At 42.2% G+C, this 19927-nt stretch overlaps 1 protein-coding gene across 12 annotated transcripts in view; it reads right to left on the bottom strand.

The window, feature by feature from the left end:
* Positions 1–19927, bottom strand: part of LOC145424423 (uncharacterized) — a 68013-nt gene that overhangs the window by 43096 nt on the left and 4990 nt on the right. For 9 of the 12 annotated variants that reach the window (XR_013905510.1, XR_013905502.1, XR_013905506.1 and 6 more), the window contains exon 2: positions 1622–1727. The exons of 2 other annotated variants lie outside the window; for them this stretch is intronic. Coding sequence is in view for 1 of the 10 variants with exons in the window: in XM_080297739.1 (XP_080153865.1) it covers positions 1622–1639 (18 nt within the window). In the remaining 9 variants the exon portion in view is untranslated. Of the gene's footprint in view, positions 1–1621; positions 1728–3844; positions 3959–19927 lie in introns of those variants that run through there. One more of the 12 variants, XR_013905504.1, reaches the window with a different exon arrangement.

Genomic DNA, 19927 nt, shown 5'->3' with positions numbered 1-19927 from the left:
ACTTGGGGCTATGTACCCAATCTCGGGTGGGGGTGATGATATCTCCCCCCTGACCTGGCGTCCTGACTCCTCCTTGCCGTAGCATTTGTGTTGTACCTCGTCAATCTCTAGCTGTGAGAGCAGTCCCTTCTTTCGAATGTTGGAACACTGAGCTACTAGTTGTTTCGCCGTCATTGTGGATGTTGGGTATCGAAGAATCCATAGGTCCCTCATCCTATTCATGTAGCCCCTTCCGCCGGGGTTACTTGCATAGTAGCATTCCAACAACGCCCTGTTTTCGTCTCTTGCCCACCGATGCCTTCTTGTTCCAGTAGCCCACTTTTCGTCAGGGTGCCCTGGTTCCTCAACACCTGACGCGGACCTTGTTGATCCGGGCGACGTCCGAGCCGGCATGCCTTCATATTTATCTGTCTCGCTCATGTCTGCGGTAGGCTTGCTTAGCATAGGGGGTCTAGCCTTAGGACCCTTACTGGATACAGACGCCCCAGGCAGGAATCGAACTTGCGATCCTCTGTTCCAAACTCTGTAACTTCTGTCAGTGCTGTGCTTTTTTGGAAATCGAATTTCCCAGAGGAACCCACCCGAGGGATTAATAAAGTTCTATCTAATCTAATCTAATCTAATATTTACATTACCACAGTGAGATGACTTTAGTCTCATGAACAACATCAGCTAATTGTTATTTACAGCTAATCTTAAACGACTGTTCAGCACAGAAATGAAGCCCAACAATCATGTTTCACAGTCCTGTGGTCTCAGCCTCAGATACTCATCAAATCACACAGAGCTCATGTAGAAACAAATGAACTAAATATGTTCTCCTTCATTTCTGTCAAACAAAGCTGTATGAAACGTTTCCAGCTGTTAGTATCATGGTTGCTAGGCAACCTGGGCAGCGCGACGGAGGCTAGACGTCCCATTTCACGAGCCTACGAGCCTCGCACTTCGGCCTTAGCGGTCTTTGAGTACGCGGCCCTTGAGGACTTTAAAGCTGCAGAACCTGAATCGGGATACAGCCATGATGATCTCCAGCCTCGTGCTCGCCAACATTCTCACCTGAGTTAAGAAGACGATCACTGAAATGGTCTCAGCAGGTCCTTTGATGACAGCAATGAAATGCAGTGGTAAGGCTTTTTGGGGATTAAGTTCGTTTTCATGGCAAAGAAGGACGATGCAGTTCATCTGATCACTCCTCATAACATTCTGGAGTGCAGGCAAAATGCTATTATAAAAACTTAAGCAGCAACTTCTCCAGGTTCCAATATTTATGCAATTCTCAAACCTTTTGGCCACGACTGTATAACCTCTTCTGAAGTTTAGTGGATATTATACATGGTTATGCTCAGGATGTGTCGGCCAGTTTCCACTGGAAACGCCTTTTGGTTAAACTGTCAGCGAGGAATTTGCATTTGCACTGTTACATTTTTATATAACTTTAATGCACATAAACAACAGCTGCTTGTTTCAGTGAAAATACATTGATGGGTTTTTAATAAAGTTGTGCAGCTGTAAAGTATTTTGTCTGGTGTCAATTCTATCGTCAGCTACATCATTATGGCAAATGTTCAGATGTATATGGTGATAAATATCTTTGGTCATATGGTCCTGCTCTGTCTGTCACCTTCTGTGTTGAGCTCATTGTTTCCTCTGTAGTGGCTGAGCTGAGTCCAAGTAGCTGAAAATGTTCCTCTGCTGCTCCGTCAGACTCTCCTCCTCCTGCTGATCAGCTGGGACACAAAACAGATCTTTGTTAGGCTCCACACTGCACTGAAGAGTCAAAGTGTCTCATATGTTCATCTGACAAGTAAAAGAACACATTTTTGTTTCCCGAGGTGGGCAACTTGTTGGAAACAAACGCAAAAGCTTTGAGCACTGATACCTGCCATTGCTGGCATTGAAAGATGCAACGCCAGCAATGTGGATTGTCAAGACTCAAACCAATCATCAAGCAAAGACAACAGGGATCAAATGTACCGCATTTTGATCCGGGACGTACTCTGCATGAAAACAAGCGCTCACTCTTCCTGCTCAACAAATGACAAGGGCGGAGCCTTATACCACGTGGTACAGAAGCTGTGCCGTGTGATGCTAAAATTAGCAGGGAAAAAACAACGGAGAGCACGTCAGGGATGACGAGAAAGTGACAGGAGAAAATCTGTCCCGGTCAACCACCCAAACATCAATAACGGGAACCTTATACAGCGCTTCCCTATACACGTCGAACTCCCGCAGGCACAAAGACATTACGGAGGCTATCACTTATCACCTGACCAAAGATATGGCTCCCATCAACACTGTGCAAAACGAGGGATTTAGGAAAACGATCAACACCCTAGACAAACGCTACACAGTGCCGTCCCGCAACTATTTTTCTATTGTTGCACTACCTGCTCTGTACACGCAGCGTCGAGCAACGGTGGAGACGGAATTTCAAGCAGGACAACATTTTGCTGCAACAACAAAACGTGAGACATTTGTTGTTTTATGTTTATTTATTGTTATGAGATAATCATGATCTCAATTCTAAGCCAAAAAAATGGTGATTCTCATTTTATGCAAAATCGTGCAGCCCTAACATTAACACAAAACTATTGTTTCACCAGAGAAACACACATGAAGAGAGAGAGAGAGAGACAATAACAGCTACCAAACAGTCGTCATAATTCGTCACACAATGAGAAAAGGACAAATCAACAAGTAACAATGACTAATTAATAATAAAATCTGTAACATAATGTATTGTTTGGAGTTTAGTCTGATTGGTTCAGCATGAGCTGCCATTATCCAATCACACATCTGCTTACCTGCATCTTTTCTCTTTTTTCTAACCTGAGCACCTGATGGCTTTGAACTTTTGTTGTCCATCTTCCATTGGTTTGAATTTTGCGCTCCAGTACAAACACAAATCCCCCAACCCGAGGATCAGCACAATTAACCTAACAGACCTACACCTTAGTTCACAGATTCACTTTGTCTAAGGTTGATTTCTGGGATTTCACACAACCCAGGATTCAGATCGTGAATCCATGATGGGCTTGGATTTACATCATTATAAATGAAATGCGCTCTACTTGGAAGCAGCCGGCCCCGCCCCTTTTGACGGGTTGTGTGAGACTTTAAATCATCAAACTGTAAATTATAAATTTAAATTGTTATTGATCCTTTACCCCGAGTCCTAAAGTGTAGATTTATTTTCTTACTCTTCTTATATTTATTGTTTGTTTACTTGCACCGCTGTAACTGCAGCCTCGTCGTCTCGTCTCTCTATATGCTGGACTGTCTGTAGCGGAGATGACAATAAAGTTTACTTTGACTTCAGCAGCGCGCAGGCGCACCGAGGGCTCTCGCGCTCACTTTATAGAATTTAGAAAAAACATCGGTGCAGATTATAAGTCTGTATCATAATATCTGTTTGTTGTGTTGTTTTTATTTTGTTTTGCGAGTTGGTTATTAGATGCCGCTCCAGCCAGCCAGAGACTCCCCGCCGCCCCGCCCTCTCCTCCCTGTGCCGCCAGCAGCAGGCGCACCTCGCAAACGGAGGGCGCCCTTACTCACAGCAAATGGCTGATAGAAAACCGATCAGTGCCTACGAATTTCCCAATATGCGCTGGCATGACGTCGGGGAAGCATGGGTACGACCGATTATTTTATTTTTTTCTTGCCAATGCCAGTGATGCCCCCCCCACCACGATGCATTGTATTGGTTTGCACACTTACACACACCCAGCTGTGGTTTCCTGTTTTGCTGGACTCTGGAGAGCCCCGCCTTTAACGCTCTTCTCTCACAGAGAGCAACAGAAAACTTGGAAAAACTCCAGATTGACTGAACTCAGTTCAAAGTTACCTTGACACCTTTAGATGTGAGACGTAGCGATGGTCCGCTTGAAGCTGACGCTCCGGTACGTGTGTCAGAAAGATCAACGCGCTGCTTCAGAAGCACCGTGTCGAGGCTTGATTCGGCTACGGGCTGTGCGTTAAACGTGAGTCTGGGAGCGCGCTAGCCGCCTGACAGAGACGCAGGCTTCTCCGCCGTTTGGGGCGTGGAGAGAACCTAGATTCGGGGTCCGGAATCTCCGCCATTTGGGGCGTTGGAGAGTGTCCGAAGGTTGAATTCTCCGCTATATGGGGCGTTTGAGAGTTTTCAACAGAGAGCGCTAGCTGTGCGTGCAGACGCAAGCGATAGGCCTATGTTGTGTGTGTGTGCGGGCCAGACGTGGTCTGCGTGAGTGTGGCTGATTGTTGTCTTGTAATGGAGAATAAAATGTGTAAGTCTGCCTTAGAAGGAGATGTAAAATTTATGCAGAAAGTTTTACCAGGCAGCACGCAGTATGTAGGTTGTTGGTGTGAGAAATATGGATTTGAAGGGACATTAGTGGAAGTTAAGTGTAAAATGCTGGTAGAAAGAATAGCTGTAAGTGTAGCAGGTAAAACAGGTAAAGCGAAGCAGAGGAAGGAATTGCAGTTAGCAGTTGCTAAGTTGTGGCTGGAGCAGACTCAGAAGAGGAGAGAAGCACAGAATGTTAAAAGAGCAATATTGCAAGAAGTTCTTGTGAAACCTGAGGATGAAACTACAGCTCAATCCACTGCAACTACTCTAGAACAACACCGTAGAAAAGCATTAGGAAGAGCAAGAATGTTAGCAGAAAGTAGAGCCAGAGAAGAGTGTGAGAGAGCAGAGGCAGAGGTGGAGGAGAGATTAAAGGCATATTAGGAGCAGCATTGAGTCCATTACAGACTAGGCAAGAGAGGAGACAGAAAGGAAAGAAAGTGAACACAAACGTTACAACTACATATCCATCCCTGACACAACACAACACAAAAAAAAAAAAAAAAAAAAAAAAAAAAAAAACACATGGTGTTTCTGTAACAGAGTGTGAAGATGAAGAAAGTTTTTCTCCTGATCAATTCGGCGAGTGTGAGAGTGTCTGACGTCATGGTGTGTGTGAAAGGTATCCAGCTGGGGCAGACGTGATTCTGCAGGTCACCTGCCCAGTGGACAAAAAGAAATAAAATAGTTGTGTGGATGAATGATAGCATGAAGAGTGTTTGGTGTTTCTCAGTCTGAAACAGCTGTAATGCTATTTTCTGTTTTGGAGAAAAGTACAGTTAAAGAAAAAAAACAGAGAGAGATGTGTGTTGTTTTAAGCAGTGATGAGAATAATGGAAGTGTGATGAGAGAGGAACACAAAAACATACAGAAAATGCATTAACTATACTAACCCCACATGCATATACACATACAATGATACTAATGAGACCAGACAGCATCTTAAGCATGAGATTCTGTTTGTCATCTTGTCCAAGTCACTAGTAAGATGAAAGTGATACATAGACTAGTGGACTGAATATTATAGGAGGACAGATGGTTGCATCATAGAGGAGAAAACAGAATGCTGATGAGAGGTCTTAAATGAGTGAGTTGAGTGAGCTGATTGTGAGTTTCTGGTGTGTGAAGAAGTTTTACCATGGCACACATTTAGTTACATGAGAACTAAAACTTATTATGTGCTAAGACAACAGGGTTATGCTGTATGTTGTGTGTATGGCTGATTGGATGAATGTTTGAGATTAAACTGGCTGTTGATTTGTCTTTTGTTACTAAGTTGAACCTGCCAATTGGGTTGTTACGATTTATCCCCCTGGCATGAAGAACACGTGTCATGACTTAAACAAGGCCTATCTTTCTTTTATTTTGTTACTTTCATGGTGCACTGAAAGTTTTGTTTGATGATCTCTGTTTGAGCAGATCTGCACGATTAGAATCGAAGCGTCGTCGAGAAAACTGTTGCAAAGTGAGCTTCTCCAAAATTAAAATGGGCTCTTATTTGGGACAATTAGGAAACAAGTTCCTGTCCAAAAGGATTCAACGAGGAAATCCAGTCTAAATTATTTTTCTTTTTGAAATGACGTTGTTTTGCTGAGCGTGGAAACGAATGCGACGATAATTTCCACAATTAGCAAAAGAAGGAATCACTGAGTGAATGAGTAAGAATTTTAAAATAAATGGGGAACTGACTGACTGACTTAACACCATTGTGTGAAGTCAACCCCCACCTGACAAAGGTGTGGATGTATCTCTGTGTGTGTCTCTGTTGCAGGAGAAGGAGACCACAGGATTCCTCCTGTGGGTCACATGACTATGTGAACTCTGAAAATTTAACCTTTTTAGTTTAAATTCTCTGTCTGTGAATTTACCATGTGTGTGTTATTCACTAACTTGTGTTGCTCACAGACATTACTGTGAGAAAGTGTATACACCTGCGCAGCGCTAACATTTACATTTCTTTTTACAGCAGATGGTTGATCATGTGATTTGTAAAGGATTCAGCACAGACAGACAAGTGACGATTGAACAGATGTGCAGTGGTTACAGAATAGTTACATGGAGCTCATTATCTGACCACACTGTTGGGCTCATGGTGAGTGACAAACTTAAGGGAAGTCACTGATTACAATGTGGAATAACATTGAGATGTTAAATAATTTGGAACAAATTATGGGAAAAAGTAGGAGTTTAATGAGTTTAGAATAAACCTGCAATGATACTTGTCTCTGTGATGCTAAATACTTTATTACTCTTATGATCTACAGTTGGTTGCAAATGTGAAGTTGTTTTAAATTTAAGACTTTGTCTTCTGTGATACAGGAGCTGGGAGCTAAACAAGCTGAACATTTAAGTGCTGACTAATGTTTTTACACAGGGTTACAGCGAGTGAAGCTGCTCCAAGGGACAAACCCTGGAGATTGTTTTAGGGAGACTGTGCAACATTCTTGTACATGTCTCATTGGGGAGTTGACACATGGCGAAAGCCGTGTGGCGAGAGGAGTGTCATTTTTCAATTTGTAGATGTCGTGAGGTGCCATGACGAGAAGGAGTGACTGAGAGGATCGCCCATAAGATGGAAGCTGAGGGAGCGTGCCAAGCTCCAAAAAGTGATAGCGCAGAGGAGGTCCAGCGATGGACTTGTGGTTCTGTGAACAGCACAAATGCCAGGTGACTGTAAAATAACTAACAGCACTTTTTCCACAAGTGAAGCCAGTAACTTACTATCCTAAAAGATTAGCTCTAGTTGCTCGTGCTTTACCTCCATGCGTGAGATCAGTATGTGCAGCAGCTTAAGCTGTACAATGTTTCAGGAAATAGTTTATTTCACCTTTTGCAATTGTTAGTTCCAGAAGAGGTAGATGTTTACTATCGCAGACTAAACTTACATTTCTGTCACCTACAAGACACTTGTCTTTAATGTTACTGTTACTCTCACAACCACACATATTACCATAAAGTGGTGCACAATTCTGAATCTGTCAAACCCTTTTTGCCAATGGAGGAGGGCACTTCTCTTGAGAGTAGAGAGCGCGAGGAGAAGAAGTGTAAGCTGAGGGATGACTTAATAGATGTGCCACTTGTTGAGGGAAAGGTTTGGTTTGTTGATGATTTGAGTTTTACAACAGCAGAGGGACAGACTAGAACAGGTTTTACTGTAGCAGACAGTGAGAGAGAGTTATCTATGTAGGACAACTAGCATGTTTCATATTTGCTTGAGCAGCAGAGATGCTAGCTTTAACGGAAGCGTGTAAAGCTGTAGAGAGACAATATACACTGATAGGCAGTATACATTTGCTACTGTACATTTCTTTGTAGTGCAGTGAGTGAGACGAGGTGAGATAACTTCTACAGGGAAACCTGCAGAATACACCAAACTCTTGCAAAATCTGCTGGATGCAGTGTTATTAACCAGTGGAATTGCAGTTTGTAAATGTGCAGCACACATGTGAGGGAAAGATTCAGTTGCATTAGGGAAAGTTCTTGCAGATAAGATCACAAGAGAAGTAGCTGTAGTTAAACATGGTGTTAACCTTTTATCAGTACAGCATCAGCAGACATGCAGGCCCACTCACCTACAGCAGGAAAACAGTTGTGACTTACAGAGGGAGCAAGCTTGCAGGATGATTTTTTATCTGTGTGATAAACCAGTACTGCCTAATAATTTGTATAAGACTGCTGCTATTTTGAGCCATTGGCTATGCCATGTCTCAACAGGAGGGAGATGAGCAGTCGTTATACTCACTCTAGAATTAGTTTATACTCTAGGATTATTAAATACTTTTTAAAAAGAAAAAACTTTTTGCAGGCAGTAAAGTTAAGATTTAGGAAGACAGGCAGGACATGGTTAGACTGTATAGAATAAGTACATGAGGATTACTCCAACAGAGAATGGTCTGACTCTTTGAGATTATATATGTTAGAGCATTTAGAGTTCCAGTCTTCTGTAGTGATGATAGAAAAGCAGAAGAGAGAGCATATCAGCAGATTAGATGCTTGAAAATGTTTAAAAGTAAAGTAGTTATGAGAACAAATGATCTGCCAGATGATTCTGTTTCTTCGCAGGAGCAGAGCCTGAAGTCTGGAGATTGGATGATGATAAGGCCATGGAGAGGAAGTGCTGGTCCAGTCCACGATGGGAAGGTCCATATCGGATGCTGCTGACGATTGCTGGAAGGAACACTTGGATATATCAAGCGCACTGCAAGAAGGTGACACACATCCAGGCCAGCTCGGAGTAAATGGCAGGAAGACCGGGAACAAAGGGGGGGGGGAAAGCCTCCAGGGCCCCTCGTCTCAATCCGGTGAAGAAACTAACTGAGCCACAGGTACTCATCAGAATGGCTGGGAATGTGCTGTGCATCTTCTTGTGCCTGTGGACCCTGAGTGGGATGACAGGGAGCGCACTGGAACAGAGCAAACCACACCCAGTACCCGCATGGGTTTTCAACAACTACTGGTGGCAGTTTAAGAACACAACCGCTCACATAAACAACGAGACCAATGGTTATGCTTGTGATGCCACTGGCTACACATTCTTCTGGACTGTGGCCCTATAGCATCACTGAGAGCGAGACAGTTTGTTTGGTTGCTTTGGCAACACATCCAGGAACACTGCCAACTTTTCAACTGCTCTGAACCTGAATGGAAGGTTGATTCACCAGTAGCTGGGAAGGTGAACTGCTCTGGTAGGACAGACCTGCTCGTCAGAATCAAAGAATATGACTTGTTGCAGGACATTATACAGTTAAACGAACTGGAAACAGGCCAATTGCCTATGTGTATGAAGGACAATGGATTAGCCCAAGTTGGAGATTAACCATGGAACATGGCAACATCACCTATTCTTTTGTCTTCTGCAAGAAGGATGTAAACAGAGAAGCCTTTTGTCTACATTTACATCATGAACACTTGAGGTTTTGAGCCAAGAAGATCAAAACAGCTTGATCCAATTTCCTTTACAAAGCTTTTTCTGTGGTGACAACAGGACAGGAGAAGAGTTGTAAATGCAGATAATTCACCAGTTGACTCTAACCCCCACAGGATGCCTACAGTGAGAAGATTTGGGGGGTTGATAGGAGTCATAAAGACGGGTGTTGACCAGGCTGCAGCTTTGAAGTTAGCTGAGAGCCACATGGACAAACAATAAAGTCGACTGATGCTTTTAAATACCCATGTCTGTATACAGTTGGATTGTAGTGACATATGATTTTTGAGAATGATGATTCTTCTTGTTTGACCTTTGACATTCAGTTGTGTACTTTTGCACGACAGGAGTAGATCCGCCACAAGGCTGGATAGCTTGGTTACCGTCTGGTCCTTGGTGGCATCTTCTTTTGAAGATATTAATTCCTGTTTTTGAACTGTTGATACTGATTTGCTTATGTATAGGATGTAGTTTACTGTGCATGAATGAAATCTACACTGACACTGTCTGAACAAAGGGTGCATAAGTTGAAATTTAAGTATACAATGACAAAAAGGAGGGAAATGTTAAGTCTAATTGTTGAATGTTGCCATTGTGTTTCTTAAATTTGTATAGTCTTAGTTTAAGCAGTAGGATCAAAGCCATTCCTTTGATCCTGACCACCTCTCCAGCCACTCTGTGCTGGGGGAGGTTTTATTGTAGATACATCCTATCTGAAAGATCTGTTTCTTCTGATGTAAGCTTCCTGGGTTTATGACCCTTTGATCAGCAGACACACACACACACACACACACACACACACACACACACACACTCAGTGTATGTCATTTACATTAGGGCTGAACGATATATCGCATTTGCGATAATATCGCGACATGATCAAGTGCAATTTTCTAACCGCAAAGGCTGCGATTATACTCTGGACATGTCCAAATTCATGGGCTGCATCCTCCTGAGGCCGCATTTGTAGACCGATTACGTCACAGCGACGTGCCGAAGGCTGTCCAAATTACTACCATATCCCAGAATTCATAGCGCGGCCCAGCCAAACTCCAGTTTCCAGCAATGGCGGCCGCTACGAAGTTTTAAAATTACTCATACTAATCTTTCTGGGTCACAAAATAAACTTTTAACATATTTTCAGGCGAGAAAGTAGTTGTGTAAACATCAAATATCTGCTCGGTTTATCAAGATATCCCATATTTGCAAAAGTGCTTCGACGTTTTCAGAGGCGTCTGCTACCCACCAGCTCGACAGCTAGCCGGGAGCTCGAGGGTTACTGATGCGGCCGAGAACGGCACAACTCCCGGCACATCATTTTCAGATCACCGCGGAGTTTCGCTGCTCAGGTTAAACGTAATATATAAGTCACTTAGACAACCTAAAAATGTTATTGTTGGGCTTTTTTCAGTGTTTTGTTTGTTCGTGAGTAAATCGGTTTGGCTGAGATTAAAGTTATTAGATTAGATAAAATAAAACTTTATTAATCCCCCGGGTGGGTTCCTCCTTGGTTTTCACACAGCTGACTAAACGTCAAACAGAAAACTTATTAAACAGAAGTATGAGACAGTCGAGAATTTACGCCAGTGTCTGGTTATATTTTAGATAGCAAGAAGCAGACGGCCGAGTTTAATAAACTCCACCGAGACAGCGGTGACGCTAATCAGAACTAGCCTTCTGATTCAGAAGGCTAGACCGTCCAATTTCACGCCTTTAAATTTTAAAGGCGTGTTTGTGTGTGTGTTTATACAATTGCTATTATGTTTGCACTTTATGTGTAATGTTACTGACTGCAAAGATCAGTAAGATGTGTGTATTTTTTATTTATTAGTTTTATTTATTTAATATTATTTTATAATTGAATGACTGTCTAGTAGTTCACAGATGTCGAAAAACTGAGTGTGGTAAAGCCACTGATTTTTTTTATGTATATTTCTGCAATCTGCACATTGTACCGACTTTCATTTTAATGTTTACACCAGGGTTCCTTGTCAGCACTTTATGCTCAGATGTTTGTAAGCTAAAAATAAACTATTGTGTATGTTCAAATATACTGTTGTGATTGAAGAAGTTAAATAAAAATGTCAGTCATCAATTCATGCATCACCTCATGTCATCATAACAGAGGTCTGTCTTCCAGGAAAGAACAGTTTAAAATTAATGTAATATAGTATTGGCCATACTATATGATGTATTGCTTGTCTTTGTTTAATAATACAGAAGACAAAGACCTTAAAAAATAATCGCATATCGCATCGCAATCGCAATATTGGGGCAAAAAAATCGCAATTAGATTATTTTCCATAATCGTTCAGCCCTAATTTACATACAGTGCCTTGTCTTTGTAACCAAAGGGGGGTTGCAAGGGGAGGTGTTTTGTAAACTATTGTTTGAAGTTTGTCAATAAAAGGCAGCGAGAGGAGGCCACCATTGTGGTCATTTCGACGTGCTGGTCACAGATGGAAGGGCCTCCCTTGCGCAAGAAATCGATCGAACACTGTTGCCTTGTTTTTCTTTCATGGGAATAAGTCCTGGATACAGCGGGGTCTGAGTTTAGACCCAACAGCCGGGTCCTGCAAAGACTGAGAAGGCCAGAAGTGCGAGGCTGTGAAATGGGACGGTCCAGCCTTCAGATCTGTGTCACCGCTGTGTGGGTGGAGTTTAATAAACTCGCCGTCTGCTCCTTGCTATCTAAAATATTACAGGACACTGGAGTAAACTCTCGACCGTCTCACACTTCTGTTTCATCAGTTTTCTGTTTGACGTTTATTCAGCTGTGTGAAAATCCCGCAGGAACCCACCGATGGATTAATTTGTAGTATTAAGTTGTATTTAATCTAATAATCTAATAACTTTGATCTCAGCCAAACCGATTTACTCCGGAACAAATGAAACACAGAAAAAAGGCAAACAATTACATTTTTAAGTTATCCGAGTGACTTATGGTAAATGGCCTGTACAGCGCTTTACTTGGTCCTAAGGACCCCAAAGCGCTTCACACATCCAGTCATCCACACACACACATCCACACACTGGTGATGGCAGCTACAGTGTAGCCACAGCCGCCCTGGGGCGCACTGACAGAGGCTGCCGGACACTGGCGCCACCGGGCCCTCTGACTTATATATCATGTTTAACCTGAGTAGCCAAAGAGCGGGGTCTGAAAACGATGAAGCCGGGAGTCCGCTGCTCTCGCCGGCTGGAGTGACCATTGAACCCCCCGGCTTGCTATCGAGCGGGTGGGTAACAGACGTCTCCGAAAACGTCGGCGCGCTTTTGCAAATATGCGATGTCTTGATGAACCCAGCAGATATTTGAAGTTTACACAGCTACTTTCTCCCCTTAATATATGTTAAAAATTTATTTTGTGGCCCAGAAAGATTAATAAGACTAATTTTAAAACTTAGTAGCGGCCGCCATTGTTGGCAGCTGAAATTTGGCTGGGCCGCACTATGAATTCTGGGATATGGTGGGCCACGAAGGACACACCCGACCCATCCTTCAAACTCGGGGGAATGAAGGACGCATTTGAAGGAGTCGAGGAATCGGGACAGCCTTCGTCGCCTGGCTGTGACGTCATCGGCCTTCAGATGCGGCCTCCGGAGGATGCAGCCGACGTTTTGGGACACAGCTTGTGTGTCTTTGTTGGTCATGTGACCTCCCAGGGACTACACATGGAAACGAGCAGTTTAGCTCAAATCTGGCAGGTTTCCATCGTCTGTTTTTGTCCTGATGTCCATGAACATGAACACTGTCCCTGTCAAACACGTCCAGATAATCTGATCCAGTGTTGTTCTTCTTCTGTGGTGTTTGTGATGGAGCAGCAGCTGCTGATCCTGATGTCCTCCACCAAGGGGGCAGAAAATTCAGCTGACTGTCATCATTTATTAAAAAGATGTAACAATGTGACATAATGCAATATAATAGTGTCAGTTACACATTGTGGGTTGCACTGTGGCCAGAATGGACATTACCTCCTGCCTAATGGAAGCTGTCAGCCATCCTGCAACCATGAATTAGATAAGCAGAAGTGAAGGGATTGTTAACAACAATTTAATAATAAAATGTAATGTGATAGTTGCACTTTATTGGCTACCCACAATCGTATGAATAATAACCATGAATGCACTGCATGCTCATAGCAAGTTCTTTAGGTTTAAAGTGAGATCCTGCTTTAAAGGGCGCTTCATCTGCTGGGAATGACATGTTTCTTCTAGTATGTAAGGCTCAGCCCATCTTACTGGGACTTACTTTTGTAGGTCCACATGCTCTAAACCTGGTGCTCCATGATTGGTGCAGAAGCTTTAAGCTACTGTTAGATTATAATATTATTTTATGCCATGTTATACCCCTAATTAAAGATTGTGAATTATTATGTAGTTTTAGTTTGCATTATTCTCCTGAGTTAGAAGAAGCTGATAATGGTTGCATTAGTTAAACTGATTTGCATTGACTGAATGTACAAAGTCCCAATGTGTAGAGCACACATTAATAAATTAGTCATGTTCTCCGTGAAACTAAATAAGCTTAATCCTTAAAGACCCCTCGAATTATTTACTAGATGTTTATTTTTGAAAATTAATCAAAACCTGAGTTAAAAAAAAAAAAAAGAAAAACAATTGGCAAGGCCACACCCCCACACATGTGATATAAATTTAAAGGTACTGTTGTCCTCTCTAAGAAACATCAGGACTTAGAAGAGTGGCAAGTAGAGTATGAGAGCTACAAGCAAAAACTAAATGTGTACTACAGTGTGCAAAAATGAAATACTGGGTCATCAGGGGGTTATGAGGGACATCTATAAAACTAAAAATCCCACAAACCTCGAAGTGCACTTGAAAAGCTCACACAAGAAGGTTAACCTAGCTTACCTTGAAGAGCTCATCAGGGGGAGCGCACTCCCCCTCCTTGAAGAGCTCCCCCACTCAACCCGCATCCCCCGAAAACAGCTAACCCCAGATAAGGCAGCGTGATGTATCCCGAGATAACAGGACTGGGACATCTAAATAAATGTGTGAAACAATCGCCTTCAAAAAGGTTATCAATTCACTTCAACCAAAATTAGGAACACTCGGTGCGGCAAGAGTTAATAGTGATTAGTCTCAACACCCAAGGATAACCAGAAGAGCATGATTGATATGATGGAACTGAGATTTGGTTACACTTAATTTTTGCAAAACACAACTAAAACTAAACTGAAACTAAGGATTTTCAGAAAATAAAAACTAGACTAAACTAGCAAAGAATTGGTAAAAACTAATTACAACTGGAAAAAATTGAAAATCTGGAGTCGAAACTAAATAAAAATAAAAACTAATGAAAATGGCGAAGCGTTTAAAACCCTGGTGCAGAGATTGGCAAATCTGACCAGGAACGTTATAAAATGGATTGTCAGAACAGTCAGCGTTAAAGCCACTTTCAGTCCATACTAGGATGGCATTGGACATCTTCGGGGCGGAAAAGGGTTGGTGTGACCAAGGGGTGGTTTGGCTTGTTGTATGTATATTTGAGATCATATGGCTCTGGATGGACCAGTTACCAGGGCATGGAAGGAGGACAGACTCATTAAAGGAGGAGAAGGAATTTCCTGGGATTGGAGATCCTCTGAGTGAGTGGTTGATTAAAAGCATGCATAAAATAGAAGTTATCTGTTGTTATTGATTGGTAATAGATTGATAATTGGCCACATTTACAGCTGTATTGACTTGTTGTGGACGTAGTCGACTTCAGGTTTAAACACTCTAATTAACAGGTTGAAAATAGTGACATTAAAGGAAGAGTATGCAGCGCCACCCTGTCAGACGCCAGTGATGGTGGAGCTCACTGATGAATCAGGTGAGCTGGATTCATGGCTGATTCAAAACTAAGATCCCCCTGCTGTGGTCAGTAAGGGGAGAACAGGGGGAAATAAAATTAAAAATAAAAGAGGCATTTATAAACGTTTATGTGTCGAGTGAAACGGGATAAAAGGGTGTTTTACTGTTATTTTAAAATCAGCATTATTATTGTATGAGAATCATGCAATAAGCATTGCATCGATGATCATTTATTGAAGCTTTTGACCTTATACTAACATCTGTGTTCCTGTGATTGTTATAACCTCTGATGAATCTTCTATTTACAGGTGTTAGGATAATGATATAATTTTTCATTGCAGGTGTAACCATGATCATTTTATACATATTGCAACTTGTTGCTCATTGTAGAGTTGTGCTCAAGTTAATAAGGGTTAAAAGCTACAGTCAGCGTGAATGTCTGACTGATCTATTGAGGGAAAAGGCTTCGAGCATAGAGGGCCGCACGCGCTTACAAAACACTGATATCATGTTATTCTTTGTGATCTTTTCTTGAATTATGTCCTTTGTTTAGTTTAAATAGTGGCAGTTAATTAAACGACATTTATTAAAATATTAAATACCTGAGTCAGGACATTACACGCAGATCACCTTAAGAGTCTGGGAAACTTTGTAGCTGCCTAACTTTTTTTTGAATGTTCTAGCTCTGTTGATTTGACACATTGGAATGTGTCAAAAAAAGGGGGGGAAAGTTGAGCTTTAACATCAAACAAGGATTATTTGAACATTTTATAACTTCATTTGTGTCTTTAATACCTTAGGTATGGTAAAGCTTAAGCTAATAGCGGCCCGAGAAGTTTCTGGTCCTTTGTAGAGAATCAGTGAGAAGCATAGATCATCACGTCCATGTTTAAGCATTAATCATTGAAATGAACTGAATAGCGTTTAGAAGATTTGTTAATTTCTTTGTCTTGTGTTAAAAAGAGTGGTTTCAATAATTCTCAGACACACCTTGCAAAAGTTGGCACTTGGTCTTTTGAAGGTCATAAGCTTCATTCGGCGTGATGGTCCAGACTGATATATTGCAGGTATTGACTTTGAGTGCAGAGGGCTAAATGCAAACACGCTTACACACACATATGATTAGAATAAGTCCCTGGGACATTCTGAATGTTTTAGACCAATTCTGAAACACTAGAAGGTTAGTAGATCACAACATTAGATTATTAGGGGTAGGAAGAGAGGTGTTTTGGTTTTCTGTCTCTTACAGAGAAAGGAACAGACACCAGACGAGGTCACAGAGATGCGAGGATCCTCCGTAGCAGAGACAGACACAGTGACTGCCGAGACATCAACTGGGTCCAAGGGTCATGGCGTTTGGGCTCCAGCTAGTCACCACAAAAGGATGGATCCCATAAACACAGCAATAACCATGAAGGGGTTGGCGGAAATCCGGGAACACCAGACCAACGAAGTTCGAGAGGCTTTTGGGCAAAAAGGGGGACACCTTCCTGTTCCTTTTTCTGGAGGATACACAGATCGTTGTTTGAAATCGGGGCAGAATAATCCCCTGATCTGTGCCACGACTGAAGGGTTGTCTAACCCCTAAGGTTGAAGAATGAAGAGCAGAGGATCACCCAACTGGACGACACTGGTAGCTGCAGCAATAAAATAAAGGCTAAAAGCTCTTTGGACAGAGGTTCTAGTCTGAGTACGTCTGAAGGGTATAAGGTAGCACCAAAATAAAGCTGTGGGAGACCTGGGAAGTGTCATCTGTACCTGCTATTGTTGGAATAGTTTTTCTTGCATCTGAACTGCGCAAACACAGAGGTCATCCCACATATGGTTCGCCCCTCAGGGGGACAAAGGACCTCAGGAGTGAGAAGAGATGAACCCGGCCACACTGAATTGAAGGGTGTTGGTGAGGTCATTATTCTAATGACCTCATCAGGGGGAATTGTTAGATTATAATATTATTTTATGCCATGTTATAACCCCTAATTAAAGATTGTGAATTATTATGTAGTTTTAGTTTGCATCATTCTCCTGAGTTAGAAGAAGCTGATAACGGTTGCATTAGTTAAACTGATTTGCATTAAAGTAGACTGCTGATTTATTGTGAATGAATGATATTGTTTTATGATGCATTATACTGCTGAGTTATAAGAAATACTGTTTGCAGAAAGTCATCGCCTTATTTGTCTGATTAGAAGAGAACAGAACATACTGGAGTTTTCTGCCCCATCTCAGCAGGAGCAGATAAACGGGGAGCCAAGGTCGTAGCTTAGGCGCTGTGTGAGAGAAAGCATGTGAATGTTTAGGCTTTTTGTAATAAGGTGGAGGCACCAGAGGCTATAAGAGTTTGAGCAATGCTCCACCATTTTGAGATTTGAGGCTGTCTGCATCAGTGTCCATCTCCCACGTGTGTGATCATTAAAATCATCGTTTGACTCAACCCGACCGGACCAGTGTTGTTATTGTGGTTTTTCTCTTGTCTCCATCCCCAATAATTTTGAACCTTAACATCCTGCTTTAAAGGGCGCTTCATCTGCTGGGAATGACATGTTTCTTCTAGTATGTAAGGCTCAGCCCATCTTACTGGGACTTACTTTTGTAGATCCACATGCTCTAAACCTGGTGCTCCATGATTGGTGCAGAAGCTTTAAGCTACTATTAACAAATAATGACCATGGACTTAGTTGTTACTACAATAACTTATCATTGAGCAACTTTTAATTTTACTTGTAAAACTATGCAAGTAGAATTGAATGGGGCACAGTGAGCTGAGCACAGGCCCACTCTGTGACACTCAGAGGTTTGTGGATATCATACTGAGAGTATTGGACACAGTGCAGCCAGCTTGCAGCCACTTTCCCACCACTTTAGCACAATGTTTACTTGAGACTCAGCCACACTAATGTTCCTGGGCAGACATGTGGTGCAGCATGGCTGATGGCACTGTACCTGCAGCTGTCATGGACAAGAACCACTCAATACCTCACCCAAGCCAAGCCTGTGCTGATGTTGTGATCTGAGACCGAGACACTAACCCAGGATCATGATATGATGTTGTGAGAGTTTCACTAAGAATTAGCTCTGATTACAAGATTTCAATCTATCGTAACTCTAATTTGTATTTACTTCAGTTTGTTCATCTTGGAGCTGTGTGCAGCTGAGGACAGTCTTATTATTACCAGGTGAGGATATGTAACAGCCACAGTCTGTAGCGATGATGTCACCATGGAGTGGTGACATCATTGCTTTATAAAACTGTTTATAAAGCAAATAGTTTTTTGCTGTATGAATTTGCCTGATAAATTTTGTATCCCTCCATAACTTTTGCTGTGAATAAGACATGGTGTCCAAAGTTACTGTACTTATTGGTTATACTGTGACTTATTTGGCAAATATACCCTTTGTGATAACAAAGCCAATATGGATTACAGATGGGGGGGGGGGGGGGGGGGGGGGCACACATTTTGGCAGCCGATGCCACACAGCCTGATAAAATCTGTATCCCTCCATAACTTTTGCTGTGAATAAGACATCTTCTCTGAAGTTACAGTACTTATTGGTTAGATTGAGATTGATTTTGCAAATGAACTCATTCGTGATAGCTTCGCTACAAAGTGTAAACCAAGTGTAAATTCACTGGAGAGCGACGTGTTTCCATCTGGTTTTACAGTATTATAGTATCAAAGTCTTTTTCTAGACAAAGTATTCCCAGCAGGTTATTTAAGTGTACAGTATAAGGTAAACTGTCTTCCACACGGCACATTACAATGTCACGAAACTAATGTTAAATTCATCGAGTCTGCTGTTTTCCAGCTTTTACTCTTTATCGCGTCGACTGCAGATCAGTGACAAGTAGCGTACAGAACGGAGCTGGGCAAGCGGCTCCTCCTACTTTGCGCGCTCCCGTGAATGGGGAAACAATTTTTGACGGGGGTAACTACTTTGGCACAACAGCGTTCTGCCGTCAAGGGCAATCATTGGTTAAATGTGATCATGTGACTGATGCAAGCCAGATCCTTTTATTTAGCAAAACTGTGATTAATAGTTAAATATTATTGTTGAGGGGCACAGACAGGACTCCGCACGCACACACACATTAAAAAATAATAATAATATATATATATATTTTTTTAAAGTTGCCTCAACAAAAGGGCACCTTGGGCACCCATCAGGAAAGGGGCGGGTGCTCAAGCCCCTCTAGCCCCCCCCCCCCTCTGCACGTGCCTGCCTTTAAAGGTTCTTCAATGAACCACTGAAAGAAATGGTTCTTCAAAGAACCATTGTTTGAAAGGTTCTTTGTGGCACCAAAAAAGGTTCTTCTATGGCATCAGTCTAAAGAACCACTTTTGGTTCCAGTTGGCACCTTTATTTTTCTGAGTGTGGGGTGGCAAGTGCCACCCTAAAATGATCTCTTGCCACCCCAAGTGCCACCCCAGTTTTGCATATGACAGTGTTGTTTATTAAAATAAGATCACATTAACAGTTTGAGCATAGTTACAGTCAACAGTGAATATAAATGCTAAAACTGAGTATATTCCATAGTGTCCCCCCCTGCATCAGTAACAAATGGTTCAGCCCATAGCAGGACCGGCTTTTTTCTTGTTTTCAGCAGCAAGCGATGCTTATGATCGTGCCAGAGCACATTCTGAACAACACCATGGGAATTTCGGATTTTACACAGGTGGGTGGATGTTACACTGTGGAAATGGAGGAAAGTGAGTGTTATTAACCCTCTGTGGTCCACGGACACGCTGCACCTCCAAATCACATGACTGATGTAAGCTGCCATAGCAACAAGCTGCAGCAACGCTGAGTCTCTGTTTCAGCCACATTGAAAGTTCGGACTTCAAAGTTTTTAAATTTTAA

Source organism: Astatotilapia calliptera, chromosome 3 (assembly GCF_964374335.1).
Source record: "Astatotilapia calliptera chromosome 3, fAstCal68.1, whole genome shotgun sequence".
NCBI classification, from domain to species: Eukaryota; Metazoa; Chordata; class Actinopteri; order Cichliformes; family Cichlidae; genus Astatotilapia; species Astatotilapia calliptera.
This window is presented reverse-complemented; position numbering and strand designations above follow the sequence as displayed.